Raw genomic sequence first — 17,079 nt, forward strand, 5'->3', positions numbered from 1 at the left:
CGTGCCCCCTCCTACTCCTAACCCCACTCCACCATGGGTCCCCCCCGGCGCAAGATGCTCGCTACGGCAGAAGAGACGATGAGGCCGCCGCACGAGCTGCAGCCCGGGCAGGTGATTACACGGGCGATCAAGGCGACAGGAAACAACATCTACGCGGTGGAGCTCCCGTCCAAGGAAACGGTGCTGGTCGAGCTTCCTTCGCGCTTCCGGTCGACGATCTGGATCAAGCGGGGTTCCTACGTGGTGGTGGACACGAATGCGCTGGAGGGTCGCGATAACAAGCTCAAGGGGGAGATCGTCAATATTGTTCGGGATGAGAAGGCGTGGCGGAAGGCTCCGTTTTGGTGAGTCACCTGCAACATGCGCACACACACACACACACACACACACACACATATATATGGGAGATGGAGGGGCAAGTGTTAATGCTAACGTTAACAATTGCAGGCCGAAGGAGTTTGCTAAGCAGGCCGTGGTCATCTCGGATGATTCGGACGAGGAAGAATCCAATGTGGGCAAGATGCCCCCGTCAGATGATTCGGACGCATGATTGGCATCCTTTCTAGCTGGTTTCCCGATGATCGGACACGGACGCTTCTCTTCTACTGCATGGATGGGGTATCAGCTGGTCGCAGCCCGACGAGGGGTCTTGCTTCGCTCGCTCGCTCGGCCGGCTTCTTCTTAGTGCACCATGGGTGCAAGATCAATTGTCACTATCACTGCGCAACGGTAATGTTGGGCGGGTGCCACTTTCTATTGCATATGCTGTTTACCGCTCTGTTTCGAACGGGTGGTATCAAAGGCGCGGGCGCTATTCGCTAGAACGCCGAAAGTCTGGACGGACAGCGAGAGGACTACAACCATGGAACTCAGGTTGGTGCTGGGATACGTGTTCCATGCCCACTCCTGCAGCGCCCAGATGATGTACACCAGTACGGGATGGAAACCGGCGCGCCAGAGGAGGAAGGGGCTTGCCCAGGCGAGATAGGCGAAGAATTGGTAGTGGAGCGACCTTGCGCACAGCAGTCCGATCGCCAGGGATGACAGCATTGCAGTCATGACATAGGGTTTGGAGAGGGAGACCGGTTGATGGCGACCTGCGAGCAGATTCTGGAGGAACCGGGGCACACTCACGCCGGAGGGCCTCAGCCAGCCGATAATAACGAACGCGCCCAGCAGGCAGACGTGCAAGGCCAGCAGAGCCAGCGAGAATCTCTTGGATAGAAATAGTTCTTCGCCCGCAAACCTCCAATTGACTGTCCACTTGAACATGAACTGTCTCGTCAGCTCAAACGCCCGCGAGAGATATCCCGCCGGGTTATCCAGTAGGAATGGCATCGCCAGTAACACCTGTATATTTCCACATTAATCCCAACAACACAAAAAGAACACAGCAACACAGTAGTACACACCTGAATAAGCCCCGCCACCACACCAATCCTCACACTCGGCAGAAGCGACAACTCCAACACCAAGACCACCGCAATCGCCGGCGCCAGAAGCAGCAGTGCCATCTTAACCGCCACACCAGTAGACCACACCGCCACGGCAGCGGTATACTTCCTATTCAAGAACAGCAAAACAGCCACCCACATCGCCAGTGCCGCCAGCCCATCATTAAACAGCCGCAGCACGAAGATGCTATGCAGCCTCTTCGAAAGAACAAGCAACGGCAGCAGATAGGGCGGCGCCCCGGACTGTCTGTAACAAGCCAAGACGACCACCAGCGTGATCAGATAAAGCACTGCGAAGAGGATCTGCCCGAAGAAAATATCGCGACCCTCGTCGGTCAGGTGGTAGAGGAACGTGTAGCTGTAGACATGCGCCGCGGGGTATACCAGCGGCCCGGTGGATCCTTTGATTAGGGTGTAGTCGCGCTCGCCGTTGAGGTAGAGCGAGATCTGTTGCATGTAGGTCGTCCAGTCAATTTCGGTGTCTGGGGGATTCAGAATATCGATGTGGTTAGCTTGGGCTTCATGCGCTGGACGACTGTCGCAAGGTGTGTGTGTTTATATGGAGCTAGCCTTACAGGGAACTTTCCAGATGATCAGGGCGCAGAGAAAGGCGTCGCCGAGGACTAACAGCGGAGCGATCCATTTTGTGTGCCAGGGGTTGACGCACACGTCGCGGATCCGGTGCTTCCAGTCCATTGTGAATAGAATGAAAGTGGTCGTTGGTGGTTGTTCAGTTCATGTTCATGTTCATGTCGGGTGGCCTCTTCATCCCGCGGAGCCAATGAGAGCTGTCCTTTTCGGGATTAGCGCTCGCGCGGTGGGTGACACACAGACACGCCGCGCTGCAGCGGAATATACTTCAATTGGGACTCGTATTCAATTGAACAGGCGTCTCTAGATAGTAATAGTAGTAGTAGCACATCATGGCTGTAAATAGTAGGTACACTATGGATACAAAGATGGGTATATTGCTGCCCTGCCGTGGGTTGATTGGTTTCTGTTTCTCTCCGGCCGACAAGATCCGAAGCACAACCAGATGCTTCAATGGCTTATTTCAGGCCCCGGTTTCACAGTAGCTCCTCCTATATTCTCGTCTCTCGTACGTCACTCGACATTTCCTGCATCCCGAATGCTGCCTGCGTGCCTGTCTACCGGCTCTGCCTAGCCTCCTGTGACGACTGTAATTGTGTCTGTGTATCCCCGCGGTGTGTAAATCCTAGCAAGTCGCCCAGAACGCCCCTGGGTTTCGGGACCGGGCATTCACGGCCTGCCGCCGCCAATCTCTGTGCTTCTTCCTCGAGTTGTAGGAACGTGGAGACTTCGTCGTCGGTAGCGGGGCTCGTCCGGGGCAGGACGCCCTCTACTGGACTGAGCATGTCTTCGTCCTTCCGACGTCTGCGTCGTATTCTCTGGATTTGTTGGCCGTCTGCTGTGACTATCATTTCGGAATCGGCGAGTGTGCGGCGCGGGGCGGGACAGGGGAAGACGTGTGGTAGACCGACGACGACGAGGGATGCAAAGAGCGTCGCGGCGAAGAGGGAGGTCGTTGACCGTGAGCGGGGGTGGAGGTGTGGTGGCATGTTGGTTGTCGAATGAGTAGTCAATTGGAGGGAGGAAGGGAGTGGTGATGATAAGACGTTCACTAGGCGGGGGAACTGCCGTCAGTCAAAGTGCAAGGGACGGACGGACACTCGGCGTCCACGACAGGAAGCAGGCCTACCTTGCAGCAACGGAAGTGGAAGCAATCAACTCGGGTACGCAGTAGATGACCCCACGGACGGCATGGCCTCTCCAATGGGTAGCGTGGAGAGCAGAACGGCCGGGGAATGGGGGGAGGGGGGGAGGGGGGGGGTTTAGTAGACGGAGGCAGCAGCTGGGAACTGGGAAGGGCAACCTGAATTCCCAGGAAGGAAGAATTCGGCCTAGTCTTGGCGATCAGATCTAATCTAATCTGTAGACCCTGTGATTGGCTTGAAAAGCCTCCAGCGACTCAGCGAGTCCAGCGGTTCTGCGGTCAGTCAGTCAGTCAGTCAGGGTCGCTCAACGCTGGCTATCAGCCGTTCAGCTCCTCAGCTCCTCCATCACCTCTCCGTCTTCCCCCCCCCCAACCTCTCTCCGGCTTGTCTCTGTCCTTTCGAGCGCTGCATTAGACGAGAAAATGACCGTTTTGTTTCTGCGCACCTAGCGATCTCTCTTTGCCATCTTCCCCGGGCCTCCCCCTCCAGCCTCTACTGACTCAACTGCCCTCTCTCCTCTCCTCCATTCTTCTCTGCCGTCAGGACCCACCCTCCCACCTCCCACCTCCCACCTCCCACCCAGCTATCTAGCTATTCAGTCCGACCATCTCCGTTGCGCTCGAGCATCATGAGCGACCTCGACAAGTACTGTTCCACCCGTCCCATCCGAACCCAACGTGAAACTAACCCTCTCATCTCCGTCGCGTAGGGCGATCGCGCAATTACGCGCCTGCCGCTTGATACCCGAAGCCCAAGTCCGCGAACTCTGCTACAAAGCGCGCGAGCTGCTGATCGAAGAAGGAAATGTGGTCAGCGTCGACGCCCCCGTCACCATCTGCGGCGACATCCACGGCCAGTTCCACGACCTGATGGAGCTGTTCCGCGTGGGCGGCGACGTCCCCGACACCAACTACCTGTTTATGGGCGACTTCGTCGACCGCGGGTTCTACTCGCTGGAATCCTTCCTCCTCCTGCTCTGCCTCAAAGTCCGATACCCCGATCGCATCACCCTGATCCGCGGCAACCACGAGTCGCGCCAGATCACCACCGTCTACGGCTTCTACGACGAGTGCATCCGCAAATACGGCAGCGCCAACGTGTGGCGATACTGCTGCGAGGTGTTCGACTACCTGGCGCTCGGGGCTCTGGTCCTGGGCGCCAGCTCGGAGCTCGACCCCTCCGGTCCCATGATGGACACCACGCAGTCCACCATGCCCATTGACGACAGCGAACTGGAGACCGAGGTCCTCAACTCCCGAGGCGAGGTCACCATGAGCACCTACCGCCCCCGCCAGCGCTCCTCCTCCACCCTATCCACCGACTCACGAAACATCTCCCCGCCGCGCGACATCTCCGCCGCCCCCGGCCAGCCACCTATTAGATCCGGAGCGGCGGGCACGGGCGCCTCGGGCGACGCAGGCGGGAGTCTATCCAGCCGCACCGGCGCGGTGCTTTGCGTGCACGGCGGCCTCTCCCCCGTCATCGACACAGTCGACAAGATCCGACTGATCGACCGAAAACAGGAAGTGCCGCACGAAGGCGCCATGTGCGACCTGCTCTGGTCGGACCCGGACGAGATCGACGGCTGGGGTCTCAGCCCCCGCGGCGCGGGCTTCCTCTTCGGCGGCGACATCGTCAAGCACTTCAACTACAAAAACGACCTATCGCTGGTCGCGCGCGCCCACCAGCTCGTCATGGAGGGCTACAAGGAGATGTTCGACGGCGGGATCGTCACCGTCTGGTCCGCGCCAAATTACTGCTACCGCTGCGGCAACGTCGCCGCCATCCTGGAGTTGGGCGAAGACACCAGCAACGGCGGCACCGTCACCAGAAGTAATGGCGACGTCGGACGAAGTAATGGCATTTTGGGCCCGACCATGGGCGTCCGCAGTCCCGGGAGACGCTACAGGGTGTTCGAGGCCGCCGCCCAGGATACAAGGGGCATGCCTGCGAAGAAGCCTGTTGCTGATTATTTCCTGGTTCGTATTCCTTTTCCCCCTCCTCCTCTACCTAACCAACCCAACCCATCTTACCCTGCATCTGCATCTCTCCCTCCAATCATCTCTCCCAACACGCCACTAGACACGAGCAATTAGAAGAATAGCAGACTAACGAGAATACACCCCAGTGAAATGTGATACCATTTGATAACGATGCTCCACCCTCCAAACCCCCCACCCTACTTACTACCTACCCCTCCCACCCTCACATACCTACCTACCTACCTACCTATCTGCCTACCTACCTACTTACTCCTACCCACCCCTATCTATCTATTCGCAGTTGCTTATATAGGCCGGCCTGTGCATGAATATGAACATGAGATTATTATTATTATTATTAGTTTCTTCCTTTTCCTTTTCCTTTTCCTTTTCCACTTTTCATCTACCTATTATTCACCACCCCTCCCTTCCCTCCTTTTCGACCTATGTCTTCTTCCCCTTCTCTATCTTCTTCACTGTCACTGTTAAGGGTCCTGATGATACATTCGAATTCTTTCTCTTTCCCCTTTTCTTCTTTTTTTCTTTCCTTTCTAGCAAATGAAAGACGAACCTTTGTCTGTGCGTGTGCGTGTGCGTGTGCGTGGCATGGCATTTTCGGAAAGGATTTATTTACTTCATTTATTTGGGTTTGTTTATTCTTTCCCAGTTGTATGTATTATTTAACTACCTACCTAGAATTAAAGTACTTGCTTGTCTTGTCTTGTCTTGCATTGTCTTTTCTTGCCTTGCCTTGTATTGTATTATCCTGTCTTCTTTCGTCTGACCGGGTTAAGAGAATTGATTGATTGGCTGATTATTAATATTGTCATTGATTGATTCATCGAGTGAGTGAGTGATTTGACTTGCTTTGCTTTGCCTTGCTTTCATTACATCATGATTGTCCAGAACGCGCCTCGGAGGTTTACTTATTAGATTTGATAACATGAAAGGCCCGGATGATTGATTATACGGCTGTGTGGGGGTGGCTTTTCTGAGACAAGAGTACTTGTAGTAATTGCTGTTTAGTTCACTGTTAGTTCAGTCATTTAAGGTCTCTATGATCTATTATTATCTTAAGCAGATAAAGCCCAGCCCAGGCCTGTCTGGGGTGGGGGTGAAAACTGAGAAGAATGATGTGCTGACTGACTACTCTATTAGTACTATCGAAGACCTTCATGTTAAGTATCATTACCTCATGCGCATGCATGGTATAACGAAGAAAGTCGTAGCAGTAGTAGTAGTAGTAACCCGCCCTAGATATCCCCGGGAAATCCACATTCAGGAGACCAAAACCGGAAAAAAGAAACAGGAAGCCATCTAGCCAGCCAGCCAGCCAGCCTTACGGTTGGTTGGTTGAATTCTATAAGAGATTTATATAGCCCTCACCCCCCCCAAAAAGGTATAAAAATAGTAGTAGACAGTAGAACAAAAAAGAAAAAGAAAAAGAAAAAGAAAAAAAGAGGAAAGAAGAGATGAAAGGCAGATGAACCATCTGATCATAACGTCATGATTTTGGTATTTATACTACAGAAGCGCGCAACGTGGAGCGAATCGTAGAAAGTCCCCAGCGCCACTACCGGTCGGCTGGTCTACCTCTGAAAATCACCTGGAAAGCCCATGGTGTTGTAGCCAGGTGTACCTGAGGGATGTTCTGGTTTGGAAGTGCCAGGAAGAGGAGGAGGATGAGGGACTGCAACTCCAACAGCGTACCTCATGTTCTGAGACGGGGGCGGGGGCGGTGGTGGCAATGGTGCACGGGAGGTGTTCTCGGGGCCCGGTGTGTGCCCAACGGTTGAGTAATTGGGGGTGCTAGCATAGCGCATATCGGGTGCCCTTCCTGGGATGCCAGAATTCCAGCCTTGCACCCAGTCATCCATGCCGAAATGCAGGGCGCTCGACTCGCGAGACCACCAGTCTTGGCTCTCCTCTACAAGACTCTCTGATCCGTCGAATCCGGTGATGGGAGTCGACGCTGTGGTGACGGGAGCATTCTGCCCGTTGCTCAACCCACGAATATGTCCCTCGTTGGGGCCGTACCAGATGTCATGCTGAGATAGCGGGACAGGGTGGAAATGGCTATAGGCGTTGTTTACGGGTCTCAGGTAGGTTGGCTCAGGCAGCCGTGCACCCTCCTGGGAAAGCTGAGCGTTCAAGGATCGCTCAGCTGCGCGCATTGCTGACATGGATGCGGATTTTGGAGCTTCGGGTGGATATTGAAGACCCATCGCTCCAACTGAAGCGGGTGGTGTATGCATGACCGACCCATCGTGTTCATCAGTGGTGATACTTATCCCGGGTTGTGTGTAGTTGCGACTGTTCGCGTTCGCAATCGACTGATGGACGGCTGTGGCTGGAGGGGACTCGTTGGAAGGCGGAGGGGATAGTGCTTGATCCCAGGAGCCCCAAGATCCCCATTTAGCATGCGTCTGTTCGAAGGTGTTTGTGGCCTCTCGAGGCAGCTCGACATGCCATTTGTTGGCAGAGATCTCCAAAATTCTTAGCGTGCGCCGTGCACAGAGCCAACTCTCTCCCATCTCCTCAAGGTGCCGCAGGCCGTGGATGACATCTCTTTGGGCGTTCTTTTCGGGAAGGTTGAGGAGATGGATGGTCAAAGCCGTATGAGCCATGTAAACCGCGATGTTGCAGATTTGCTTGAACCCGTAGGCTCGTTTATACATCCTTAGCAGCTTTGAAATTGCAGATGCCGCCTGCGTGCATAGCTTGCGAGGAGAAATATGGTGAGGAAGCGGCGAGTTGGACTTGGTGTACTTCAGGAAAGGGCGATATAGATGTATGAGGAGGAGCTGATAGAACATGCTTCGAGAGGTCAGCGATAGTGCTTCTAAAGCATTAAGAACAATGGTTCAGCTTACTGCATAAGAAGTGCCTGAGGGAGCTGGCCTTCCTGTGGCCGGAGTTCATTTGGCAGCTCTTTCTTCCAGGCTTCGAGCCTGGTGTGAATCTCGCTGAGCTTCTTGAGTTCCGCCTGTTTAGTGGTAGGCTTTTCCTTGGGAGCTGGGTTGTAGAAAAACACGAGCAGATCACCATTGATTTCACACAAACGAAAGACCTGGGAGGCAACGGTTCTGATTCGCGAGGGCTGAGTATGTTCACGGCCAGCCCCGGTATCCATATACGGCGACCACAGTTCAGCTTCCTCGTTAGGCAAGATATCCACCATCGGCACGCTCCCGCTACTTGTACCCAACTGAGGTTGACGACCCAGGTAGTTAGACCAGCACCTGCAAGGGTTAGCCTCCGCACGCCTTCTGTCAGGGTCATCAATTACATACTTGTCAAAAAGGAAACAACCCCAAAAAGTGATCCTTCGCGCATCCACTTCGTCCTCACTGAGATTGCGCGCCCCGAGGCTGGTTGAGTCAAAGTTCAAGCCTAGGTCAAAAGCCATCCGGAAGCTCATTCCACTGTAGACCCAGCCTTTGGTTTCGCGGCCACAGCCAGCCTCGCGGACAGACAGGAGAGCCAGTGCTTGCACAGTGCACAGCTTTGCATTCGCATGTTCGTCGTTCTCAAAGAACAATCGTTTGGCCTCTTTGAAAAAATGATCGCCAGCAGTCGCGGAGTTCCGTGGGTCCTCGCGAGCGCCTTCCCAGTCGCTGAAGTGACAACCAAGAGCCAGCATCGCATTGACTAGCAATGTCGAGCAATACTGGCTGGGAACCCCCCGAACATAGTCGCGGTAAAACAGGTCTTTGGCGAGAGTCGTGAAGAAAGGGTAATGCCATGTGAAGTACATTGTCATGAGATGGCTGATCAGCCTTTCGTCGCTGGTCACTCTTGTCCACTGAGTAACTGAACAATCAGGTAGCAGATCGAGTCCTGGACCACCCAAAGTCGGATTGAACTCATTCAGCTCTGATCCGGGCGGCAGGAAGATCAGGTTAGACGTTCCTCCGATGAATTTTCGAGACCCGTCCAACACGAGCTCGCTCATCTTCCCTGCCAGCTCCGATTCGAACTGGTCCGCCTGCGTGAGAGTTTCATCCTCGCTAGCGATGGTGGCAGCGTCCTCTGGGGTATTTGTGAAACTCCTCCCTTGGCCTTGACCGACAAGCGATTGCGCAACATCTTCCAGGTTATCACAGGACCGGAGCTGGCGAAGTAACTCGAATGCATCCTCTTCTTCGTAGTTTAGCAAAGCTTGGATCAGCGTCAATAATGTTGTGTGTTTTGTCCTGAGCGTGTCGGTATCCTTCTTGTATACACCTTTTCTGCGATGGTCGGAGTTTGGATCGTAGACGCCTGGGATGTTGTCAGCCTAGCACCCTGAACTACAGGGAGGACGACCACCTACAAGTCGTATGGTAGACGGAGGAACAAGCCGCGCAACTTGGCAGGTTGCCGTCGCACTGGACCAGTCCGTTAGATACAAAGAAGCCCTCACGGCATCCAATGTCAGTCTCACCTTGGACTTTCTCCTGCGGCACGCAATACAGGCGGTACTGACGCAGCGCCTTTTTGAGACCGTGCCATTGTCGGCATTTGTCCCTTGAGCTCTGGCCGTCGCCTTCCCTCGAGAACCCGTGTGTGCTGGTGCAGTGTCCATGGCTTGCGACTTCTCCGCGGAGCTGTCGTCCATCGCTGTCAGGTCCACCCAGGAGTGTTCGGAGAAAACGTCAAGACGGGGCGGAGCATGCTTCTCAAAGGTGGGGAGAGTGTGACAAATTGCTGGAACGACAACCGCGGAGGCCTCTGCGCGAGATAGGTGGACGCGACGAGCCGATCAATCGCACCGGCATAAGGTCGACAGGAAATGACGAATCTGAAGGGGTGAGGTCGCATTAGTCAGGTTGGTGCGCACGACTAGGGTGGGACTATTGGACGATGTCGCAGGAGGAGTTGATAGCAGGTAGCTACTAGCGATCTCGCGCAATCGGTCGGCCAGAACCCATGCCAAGGGACTCACAGATCGAACCACTCACTGACCAGGAGGATTACCCCGCGGCGTCCAGGAATGGAGAGGTGAGGTGACCCGCACAAGTGGAGGCGACAACGGTTGTGATGGGGATGGAGAGGAGGTTCGTCTGGGGTACGGAGTCAAGCAATGATCAATCAGGCTGAGGATGATTGCCGAAGATAAGGACGAGGGTTTGTCGGCGGGGTGATTGGACAATGCAGGCCCCGGGAGATAGAATAGCGAGCTGTGAGGCGTCCAAAAGCGCCGCAACTCGACGATCTGCTTGACTCGAGTAGTCAGTCAGTCGCTACTCGCTAGCTAACTAGTCACTGCGTGATGACTGATTGCGAGCTGACTAATGGGTGCCCGAGCAACACGATGCTCTCCTGCAACAACAGCGCCTGTGTATGTGCATGTGTATGTGTATGTGTGAGGTCATATCGTCTAGAATCAATGGACCAACGGATAGATGCACTCCCCAGCAAGGGGGGAGGATCATAGTCCCTGGTTCTGGCCATTGGTCGGTGGTCTCCGAGCGTTCTGGATGGAGGGGTCAACAGTTAGGTACTATTGACGAAGCATCCAGTGTATGCAATGGATCTCAACCCGCTTCGATTCACTTGAGTTGACTTGATGAGAGCATATAATGCCATTGACAAGGAGATGAGATCGCCTGCTTATGTCGACTGGTAGATAGATATCTATCATCTATGCAGGACAACCCAAAACAATGCCAATGCCAATTACCTAAGCCAGTCATCCAGCCACACGAATTATTATTAACTCCTGATGTATCACGAGTTGGGTTGCCCTCAACAATTAACCCTTATCCCTTGACCGCTTTTTGAAACCGCACAGTCCGGAAGATACTGCGGCCCTCCTATAAATGACCATTCTTTTCAAACATCTGAAAAAAAAAAAAAAAGAGGGCTTCTGGGCACTCCGCCAAGCCGAGTGTCTGAGCCTCTCAGGGATTCCGTAAGGCAATGTGTAAGCGTAATGGACTGCGTATTGCCCGGGCGGATTCCACGCTGATTGGATTACCCGATGCCAAGCCTGCCGATCATCTGGAGAATCCTGGATTATTAATTGCGGGTTTCTGCAGGCACCAGAAGGGCTGGCATCATTATGACTACTGCACTGCATAATCGATACATATCTCGATAGACAGTACTTTTGTCCTCGGCAGCAGTTCGGTTGGATGGATGGATGCCATGCTTCCCAGCATCGGAAGTGCGGTGGACTCCGGCTCCGATGGATGGAGAAAAGTTCCGCGTGTCTGAGACTGAGGGCCTCCAACACATCCACACGAGGGCGGAACACCGAATAGGGTGGTTGGGCAGACAGATTATTCCGACACACACCATCACCGCCCATACAGAGACGATTGATGCTAATCAAACCTCCCGCCGATAAATAATAAATTGTTGTAACCAAAGTTACGGTGTGACCACCACGTACGTAACCCTCGGTAACGTGGAACATTCTTTTAGTGGGGACGGAGGGCATTCTTCGATCCCCTTGAGGCTAGAATCGACTACCTCGATCGGTTCCAGAACTTACAGGCATGGAGGGGAGTACGCGGACGATACAGCGCTAAGACGGTTCAGCTCACACCGCGGCTGTTGGGTTGGCTGCAGCGGTGTACGCATACCGTCCCGGGACTCGGCATCCGCCCTTACCGCCTGAAACCCGCAGAGGGAGTGGGAGGAGAGTGGGAGAGTGGGAGAGTGGCAGAGACTGCCCGTTTCGGGGGTCGCCCGCCTCACTGTGGCCCAGCGAGGGGGCTAAACCGCTTGGGGTGACTTCACACGACGGCGCTAACTCGGCCTGCAGTTCTTTTTAGGCGATCAATATTGCCTTAGCGCGAGTTCACAGGCCCGGATCCGGTCTAGTGCGACTCCGCCTCGACCCGATGTTACGGACAAACCGTCATCCCCCCATGATTACGGAGTACCGTACGCCTGATTGTTACCGTCACTCCGTCCTTTGCCTGCCTGCCCGTTATCAGCCTTCAGCCTGTCGATTCGTGGTTGAGATCACTTCTTTGCCGCTGGGCTCTCTTGTCTTGTCTCTTGACCTGATCCCTTATCCTCTCCTATCCTCCCCCCCCTTCACCCTTCACCCTTCACCCTTTATCCTTCATCCCCTGCTCTTGTATTCCCTCCCTTTCCAAAACCACTCCCCTACACTCCCCTAAACTGCCGGTAACGGTTGATCTTTCCATCCTCGCTTCCCTCCGTCTCCATAGTCCACTTCCGTCCCTGCGAGTCGCGTGCCTGCATACGGCCCCGTCGTTTTCCGCATTTGGCTTCCTCCCGCTTGGCTGGGTCTCTGCCAACACAGCAGATAGTTGTGTCGCCGTTAGCCGATCTGGACGGACCACAGCCGACTATATCTATCAGAAATACTTCCCACCCCCGGGGAGTCGCCCATCCGACGCTCTCCCTCATTCTCTTCTGCCCATCCATGTATCTCGCGCAGACCTTGGATCAGAGTGGCTCGTCAGGCCTGGGACGCTTTACTAAACACTTGTGTCGCGGATCTCAGCTGTGAAGATGATGGTCCCCAGAGCTTTCCTTTTCAGTTCCATGCCTCCTTCTCCGAAGACCTCCCTCCGCCAGCATGGCGAGAAGATCCCCATCGCCAAGGATCTCTCGGGCCTCGAACTGCCGTCAGAGGCCTCTCCGCAGACCATGCACACCAGTCCGGTTGTTATCCCCCCGAAGCGGGCTCCTCGGGTCACATCGGTACTTTCACAGACGGCGAATAAGGGCCCAACGACTCCGAGGAAGCCCAGGACTATGTCCCACAGGTCATCGTCTTCCACCTTGGCTGAACGGCCCGTGCCAAGTACCATCGCGTCCATCCTCGAAGCCACGGCCATCCCGGTCCCTCGTCGGAAGTGGGGGGCCCGAGAGTCTCGCAGCCGCAAGCTGCCCCGCGGCAACCATGTGCAGGATTTCAGCAAGTTGTTGATGGACGGGGTCGGCGATAATTCGATGGACAGCACGGGCAATACGGCGCTGGACCTGCTTCTGAGCCCTCCGGAGGAAACCGACAAGTCCAGCGACTACGACAGCGAGGCACCGTCCTTTTCCGCTTGTTCCATGTCTATTGGGTCGACGCCGTCCCTGGAACACGACTACGACTCTCCCTCCAGCATCCCGGGGCCGTCTACGCCGTCGATCCACCGCAGCCCGCTGGAGAGGAAGTTCCAGCGATACTCGACATGTGAAAGCTGCATCTTCGACCACCCTCTACTGGACACGGAAACCTCGGACACGGAGGAGTATGTGCTGTCCGATCCTGTCACCCCGAAGACCCCGACCCCGTCTCGAACATTAGGATCCACCTTCAAGTCCAACCTCACGGCGTCGCTGCGGGCGATCAAATCGGCAGCGCAGAGCGTGTCCACATTTGCTACTCCGTCGGTCCCGCAGGACGATTTTTTGACGCGGTCTCTCTTCACGATTACGCCGGAGATGACGGACGACCGACGGCCTCCGCCCATGAACGAGCCCCCGTCTCCCGCGCTACGGCGGTACCTGAATCCAATTACTGTCTCACCCGCGGAAATGTACGCTTATCAGGACTACCCACACGAGACGCCAGACTCCCGCAACTGCCCTGTGTCCGTGCAGATGCAAACGTACCATCGTTCGGGTAGGCGCGGCAGTCGCAGGAGCGGGTTCCACCTTGCAGGCTCCGAGGGCCGTGACCGACAGCTGCTACCGTTTGACCCGGAGATCCCGCCAATGTCACGTCAGCGCGAGCCTCGGGAGAACAGCGATTTCCTGCGGATGGTGGTTCTGGAGATGAACATGCGGCGCAGCGGCAAGCTCCGAGATGACATCCCCACGCGGGCTCGGGTCTGGCTGCCTCCTCGAAAGGGCAGCCAGGGCCGTTTCGCGCGGCACGACTACTACGAAGACGAGGACGAGAACGCGGTTCCGTCTCGCTGGGTGGGAGTCTCGATGAGCAGTTTGTAAACTGGCTACTCATCTTCTTTCCACCCTCCTTTGCTTTTTTATTTCTTTCGCTCTCTTTGCTCTCACCCACTCGCACAGCGCCGGGCGTGACTTTCGGGCTTCGATATATTTTTTCACCCTTGTACATACATACATACACACTCAGATATACATAGATTGGTTAGGTACGGAGTAGCTGGGGTGGTTACCCTACGGGTTAGGGGACCATAGCAAGGCGTTTGGGGGGGGGGGTGTCGCTGTTTTGCTACATCCATTCAGAAACCGGATTATTACTATTACATACACAAACTAAACCATGACTATTGCTATCACTATTCTTTTCTTATTTCTATTCTCATTCTGTGGAAATTCAGCATTTAACTCAGACAACAAACACCATTTACATAAAGAAATTTACTTGGCCATTCTGCACCCACCCCACCCCACCCACCTATAAAACACAAGCGTCAAACAAGCAAGAAGCGGTCACTCCAGCTAGATACTATCTATACATATCTATAAAATCAACTACTAAACAATCCAACGGCGGGAAAACCACCCCGTCCACGGCCCAATGCACTAGTCCCGGAACTAGCCCGTCAGCCACGCTTGCCCAATGCCCACCGGGCCAACTTGTCCAACCGACTGACTACTGCATTCTGATTAGTCTACTACTGCCGTACCAGAAATCGGTTGCCTATTTTATCAGACTTAGTATCTACTCCGTACTTATCTACCCGTGCCGGCGCGCAGCTGCGAACCGAGCTTTATCTGCTAATCTGGTGGGTGGGTGGGTGGGTATCTATTTAGTGTGTATGTATGTGTATTGTGTACGGAGCTCTATAGTAGGTCGGAATTGCGACGGGATTACCTGCCTGCCGAGTTAGTGAGTGCCTATCTATCTAGTTGATGGAGGGTTTATTTTGTAATTACTCTGTTTAGGATGGTGGGTTATATGCAATATGCGATGGTAACGGCTAATATTAATATTAATATTAAAATAGGATTGGGAATTGGGATTGGGATTTATTGGGTAAGGAGGGAGGACTGTGGATAGATATCTACTACTAGATAGATAGATACTGCGTACTTAACAATAAATATCTAATAATGAATATCTACTTACCCAGAAGAGAAGTTGTACGCTTGATTGACACATGGTATGGTTTAACTCGGCCATTATTATTTACTTATTTAAATTAATTACTTATCTAATTAGTTAGATAGTTAGTTAGCCAAGTGAATAATAATCTGTGTGGTGAGACAGAGTACAGCATCCCACAAAGTAACACCGTAACACGAGACCACCAGACCCTGACTGACTTCTGTCTGTTTTACCTTACCCTACTAGTTACCTACCTACCGTCTTACTCCGATCCGATCCCAGCCGCACTGCACTGCACTGCATGACTACCCTGTAGTTATATCTACTAACTATCGACCTATTACCTATTGCCTTCCTAGTAGTTACTAGTAAGCACAACCATATACCTATCTCCAACTGGTCTCCATCTCTATCCCTGTGAACAAATCCCTACTTAATATGCACATATATATACATACGCATATAGATAGATAGATAGATAGATATACTATGCGCCCACACGCGACACAAAAACCTGTCTGTAACCCTTGTCATCCATCCCAACTGGCGAGGTATACTTAAAATAACCATGATAATAACAAGAAACAAGGTTAGATGTTAAATACCCGTTAGTCCATACAGGTACAGACAGACAGGTAGGGTACTGCTAGGTAGTAGGTGTGTGTACACATAAACTATACTCCACCCCCACGGAACCCAGAACCACCACCACCCTGTGACTGTTAACTAGTTAGTACGAAGTAACTAGCAAAGCTAATCTCACAGCATCCCCGGAAGTCATGACATCAGAATAAATTCATCAACCATCAAAGTCCAGGTTAGTTAGATTCTAATTCGGTTTTGTATTTACCTACTTACTACTTACTGACATACCGTATAAGGTAAGTATCATTTGTACGTATCTGGGTTTATTATAATTACAACCTTCCCCCCCCCCCCTGTATGAGACAACTACCACCTACCACAAGGTAGTTAGTTAGGTGGGTAGGTAGTAACTAACCAACTTAACCCTGTTTTTAGGTCACCTAATCAGGAATTAAAATAAAATCAATATCTAGAAAGTTATTTATTCTCTCTGGTCTGAGACAGATCATGGAACATGGAACATGGAACCGGAACACAATCCACAATTCATAATCCACAGTTCACTGCAGCCAGTGGTGTCTGTGTCTGTGTTTGTGTCTGTGTCTGTGGAAGTGGTGGTGGTGGTGGTTCTTATCTCTACCCAATCAACGGAGAAGGCGGAGATGGCAGATCATCCATCCACATCCACATCCACCCTTTAATGATAGTTCCAGCCACACCATGCCATTGGATTGGACGAGGACGCTTGGTCTTGTGTATTCATCCATACTGGGTAGATAAATTACAGTGATTGTCCTGTGGGGAGAGTGGATAGATAGGCCAGGTCAGGCCAAGTCAGGTACTGTAAATTGAAACAGGTGGGGAGGTTCTTCAGGCCAAAGTCTCCATGTCATACTTACATACATACATACTTACATCCTGTAGATGGCTTACTGTAGGTAATGGTGGGTGATGGATGGATGGATGGGTGGGTGGGTGGGTATTTGCGGATGATGCCGACAACCTAAGGTAGAGAGGTACTATACCTAGGATAACAACACTGCTGTGTAATGGAAGGATCAAGAATGGATCAGGGATGAATGATGCGCAGAGTGGGCAGTTAGGTAGGTGGCTGATCATGAGATACCAGCACTGGACCAGCGTTGAACAGATTACAGGTGTAAGATGATCGGTTTGCCGGGGCAGGAGTGGTTAGAGATAAGACGCGGCGCGGTCTGTCGCGGCCATGGTTTGGGTTTGCTACAGATCAAGGGATCGATCTATTGGCTGTGGCTCATTCCTGGATTCCTGCTTACAGTATGAGGCTGGCTTCCCCCTGTGCAGTGTGC

The 17,079-nt window shown here is 53.2% G+C and overlaps 7 protein-coding genes across 7 annotated transcripts; 3 read left to right on the forward strand and 4 right to left on the reverse strand.

The window, feature by feature from the left end:
• Positions 1-33: 33 nt before the first annotated feature.
• BO70DRAFT_290277 (putative eukaryotic translation initiation factor eIF1a-like protein) lies at positions 34-550 on the forward strand (the record flags this gene model as incomplete). Its single annotated transcript, XM_025539339.1, has 2 exons — positions 34-344; positions 448-550. 2 exons carry the CDS (start codon positions 34-36, stop codon positions 548-550), a joined length of 414 nt encoding a protein of 137 aa, XP_025400279.1.
• Positions 551-753: 203 nt separating this feature from the next.
• Positions 754-2,150, reverse strand: alg3 (dolichyl-P-Man:Man(5)GlcNAc(2)-PP-dolichol alpha-1,3-mannosyltransferase; the record flags this gene model as incomplete). The annotated part of the gene is made up of 3 exons (XM_025539334.1): positions 754-1,350; positions 1,413-1,936; positions 2,030-2,150. The coding sequence occupies 3 exons, from the start codon at positions 2,148-2,150 to the stop codon at positions 754-756; spliced, it is 1,242 nt and encodes a 413-aa protein (XP_025400280.1).
• Positions 2,151-2,602: 452 nt separating this feature from the next.
• BO70DRAFT_289969 (uncharacterized protein) lies at positions 2,603-3,034 on the reverse strand (the record flags this gene model as incomplete). The annotated part of the gene is made up of 1 exon (XM_025539331.1): positions 2,603-3,034. The coding sequence occupies one exon, from the start codon at positions 3,032-3,034 to the stop codon at positions 2,603-2,605; it is 432 nt and encodes a 143-aa protein (XP_025400281.1).
• A 784-nt stretch (positions 3,035-3,818) lies between these two features.
• Positions 3,819-5,321, forward strand: BO70DRAFT_370493 (serine/threonine-protein phosphatase; the record flags this gene model as incomplete). The annotated part of the gene is made up of 3 exons (XM_025544740.1): positions 3,819-3,835; positions 3,900-5,169; positions 5,319-5,321. The coding sequence occupies 3 exons, from the start codon at positions 3,819-3,821 to the stop codon at positions 5,319-5,321; spliced, it is 1,290 nt and encodes a 429-aa protein (XP_025400282.1).
• Positions 5,322-6,761: 1,440 nt separating this feature from the next.
• Positions 6,762-7,346, reverse strand: BO70DRAFT_289842 (uncharacterized protein; the record flags this gene model as incomplete). The annotated part of the gene is made up of 1 exon (XM_025539327.1): positions 6,762-7,346. One exon carries the CDS (start codon positions 7,344-7,346, stop codon positions 6,762-6,764), a length of 585 nt encoding a protein of 194 aa, XP_025400283.1.
• A 494-nt stretch (positions 7,347-7,840) lies between these two features.
• Positions 7,841-9,289, reverse strand: BO70DRAFT_231181 (uncharacterized protein). Its single transcript, XM_025538789.1, has one exon. The coding sequence runs from the start codon at positions 9,125-9,127 to the stop codon at positions 8,042-8,044; it is 1,086 nt and encodes a 361-aa protein (XP_025400284.1). The 5' UTR covers positions 9,128-9,289; the 3' UTR covers positions 7,841-8,041.
• Positions 9,290-12,152: 2,863 nt separating this feature from the next.
• BO70DRAFT_428530 (uncharacterized protein) lies at positions 12,153-14,305 on the forward strand. Its single transcript, XM_025547983.1, has one exon. It carries the CDS (start codon positions 12,649-12,651, stop codon positions 14,080-14,082), a length of 1,434 nt encoding a protein of 477 aa, XP_025400285.1. The 5' UTR covers positions 12,153-12,648; the 3' UTR covers positions 14,083-14,305.
• Positions 14,306-17,079: the final 2,774 nt, after the last annotated feature.

This window comes from Aspergillus heteromorphus (assembly GCF_003184545.1).
Source record: "Aspergillus heteromorphus CBS 117.55 chromosome Unknown BO70scaffold_9, whole genome shotgun sequence".
Lineage (NCBI taxonomy): Eukaryota > Fungi > Ascomycota > Eurotiomycetes > Eurotiales > Aspergillaceae > Aspergillus > Aspergillus heteromorphus.

Excerpts from the sequence above, each read along its gene's own strand:
- BO70DRAFT_428530 (XM_025547983.1), top strand. The coding sequence starts at position 12,649 with ATGATGGTCCCCAGAGCTTTCCTTTTCAGTTCCATGCCTCCTTCTCCG.
- BO70DRAFT_231181 (XM_025538789.1), bottom strand. The coding sequence starts at position 9,127 with ATGAGCGAGCTCGTGTTGGACGGGTCTCGAAAATTCATCGGAGGAACG.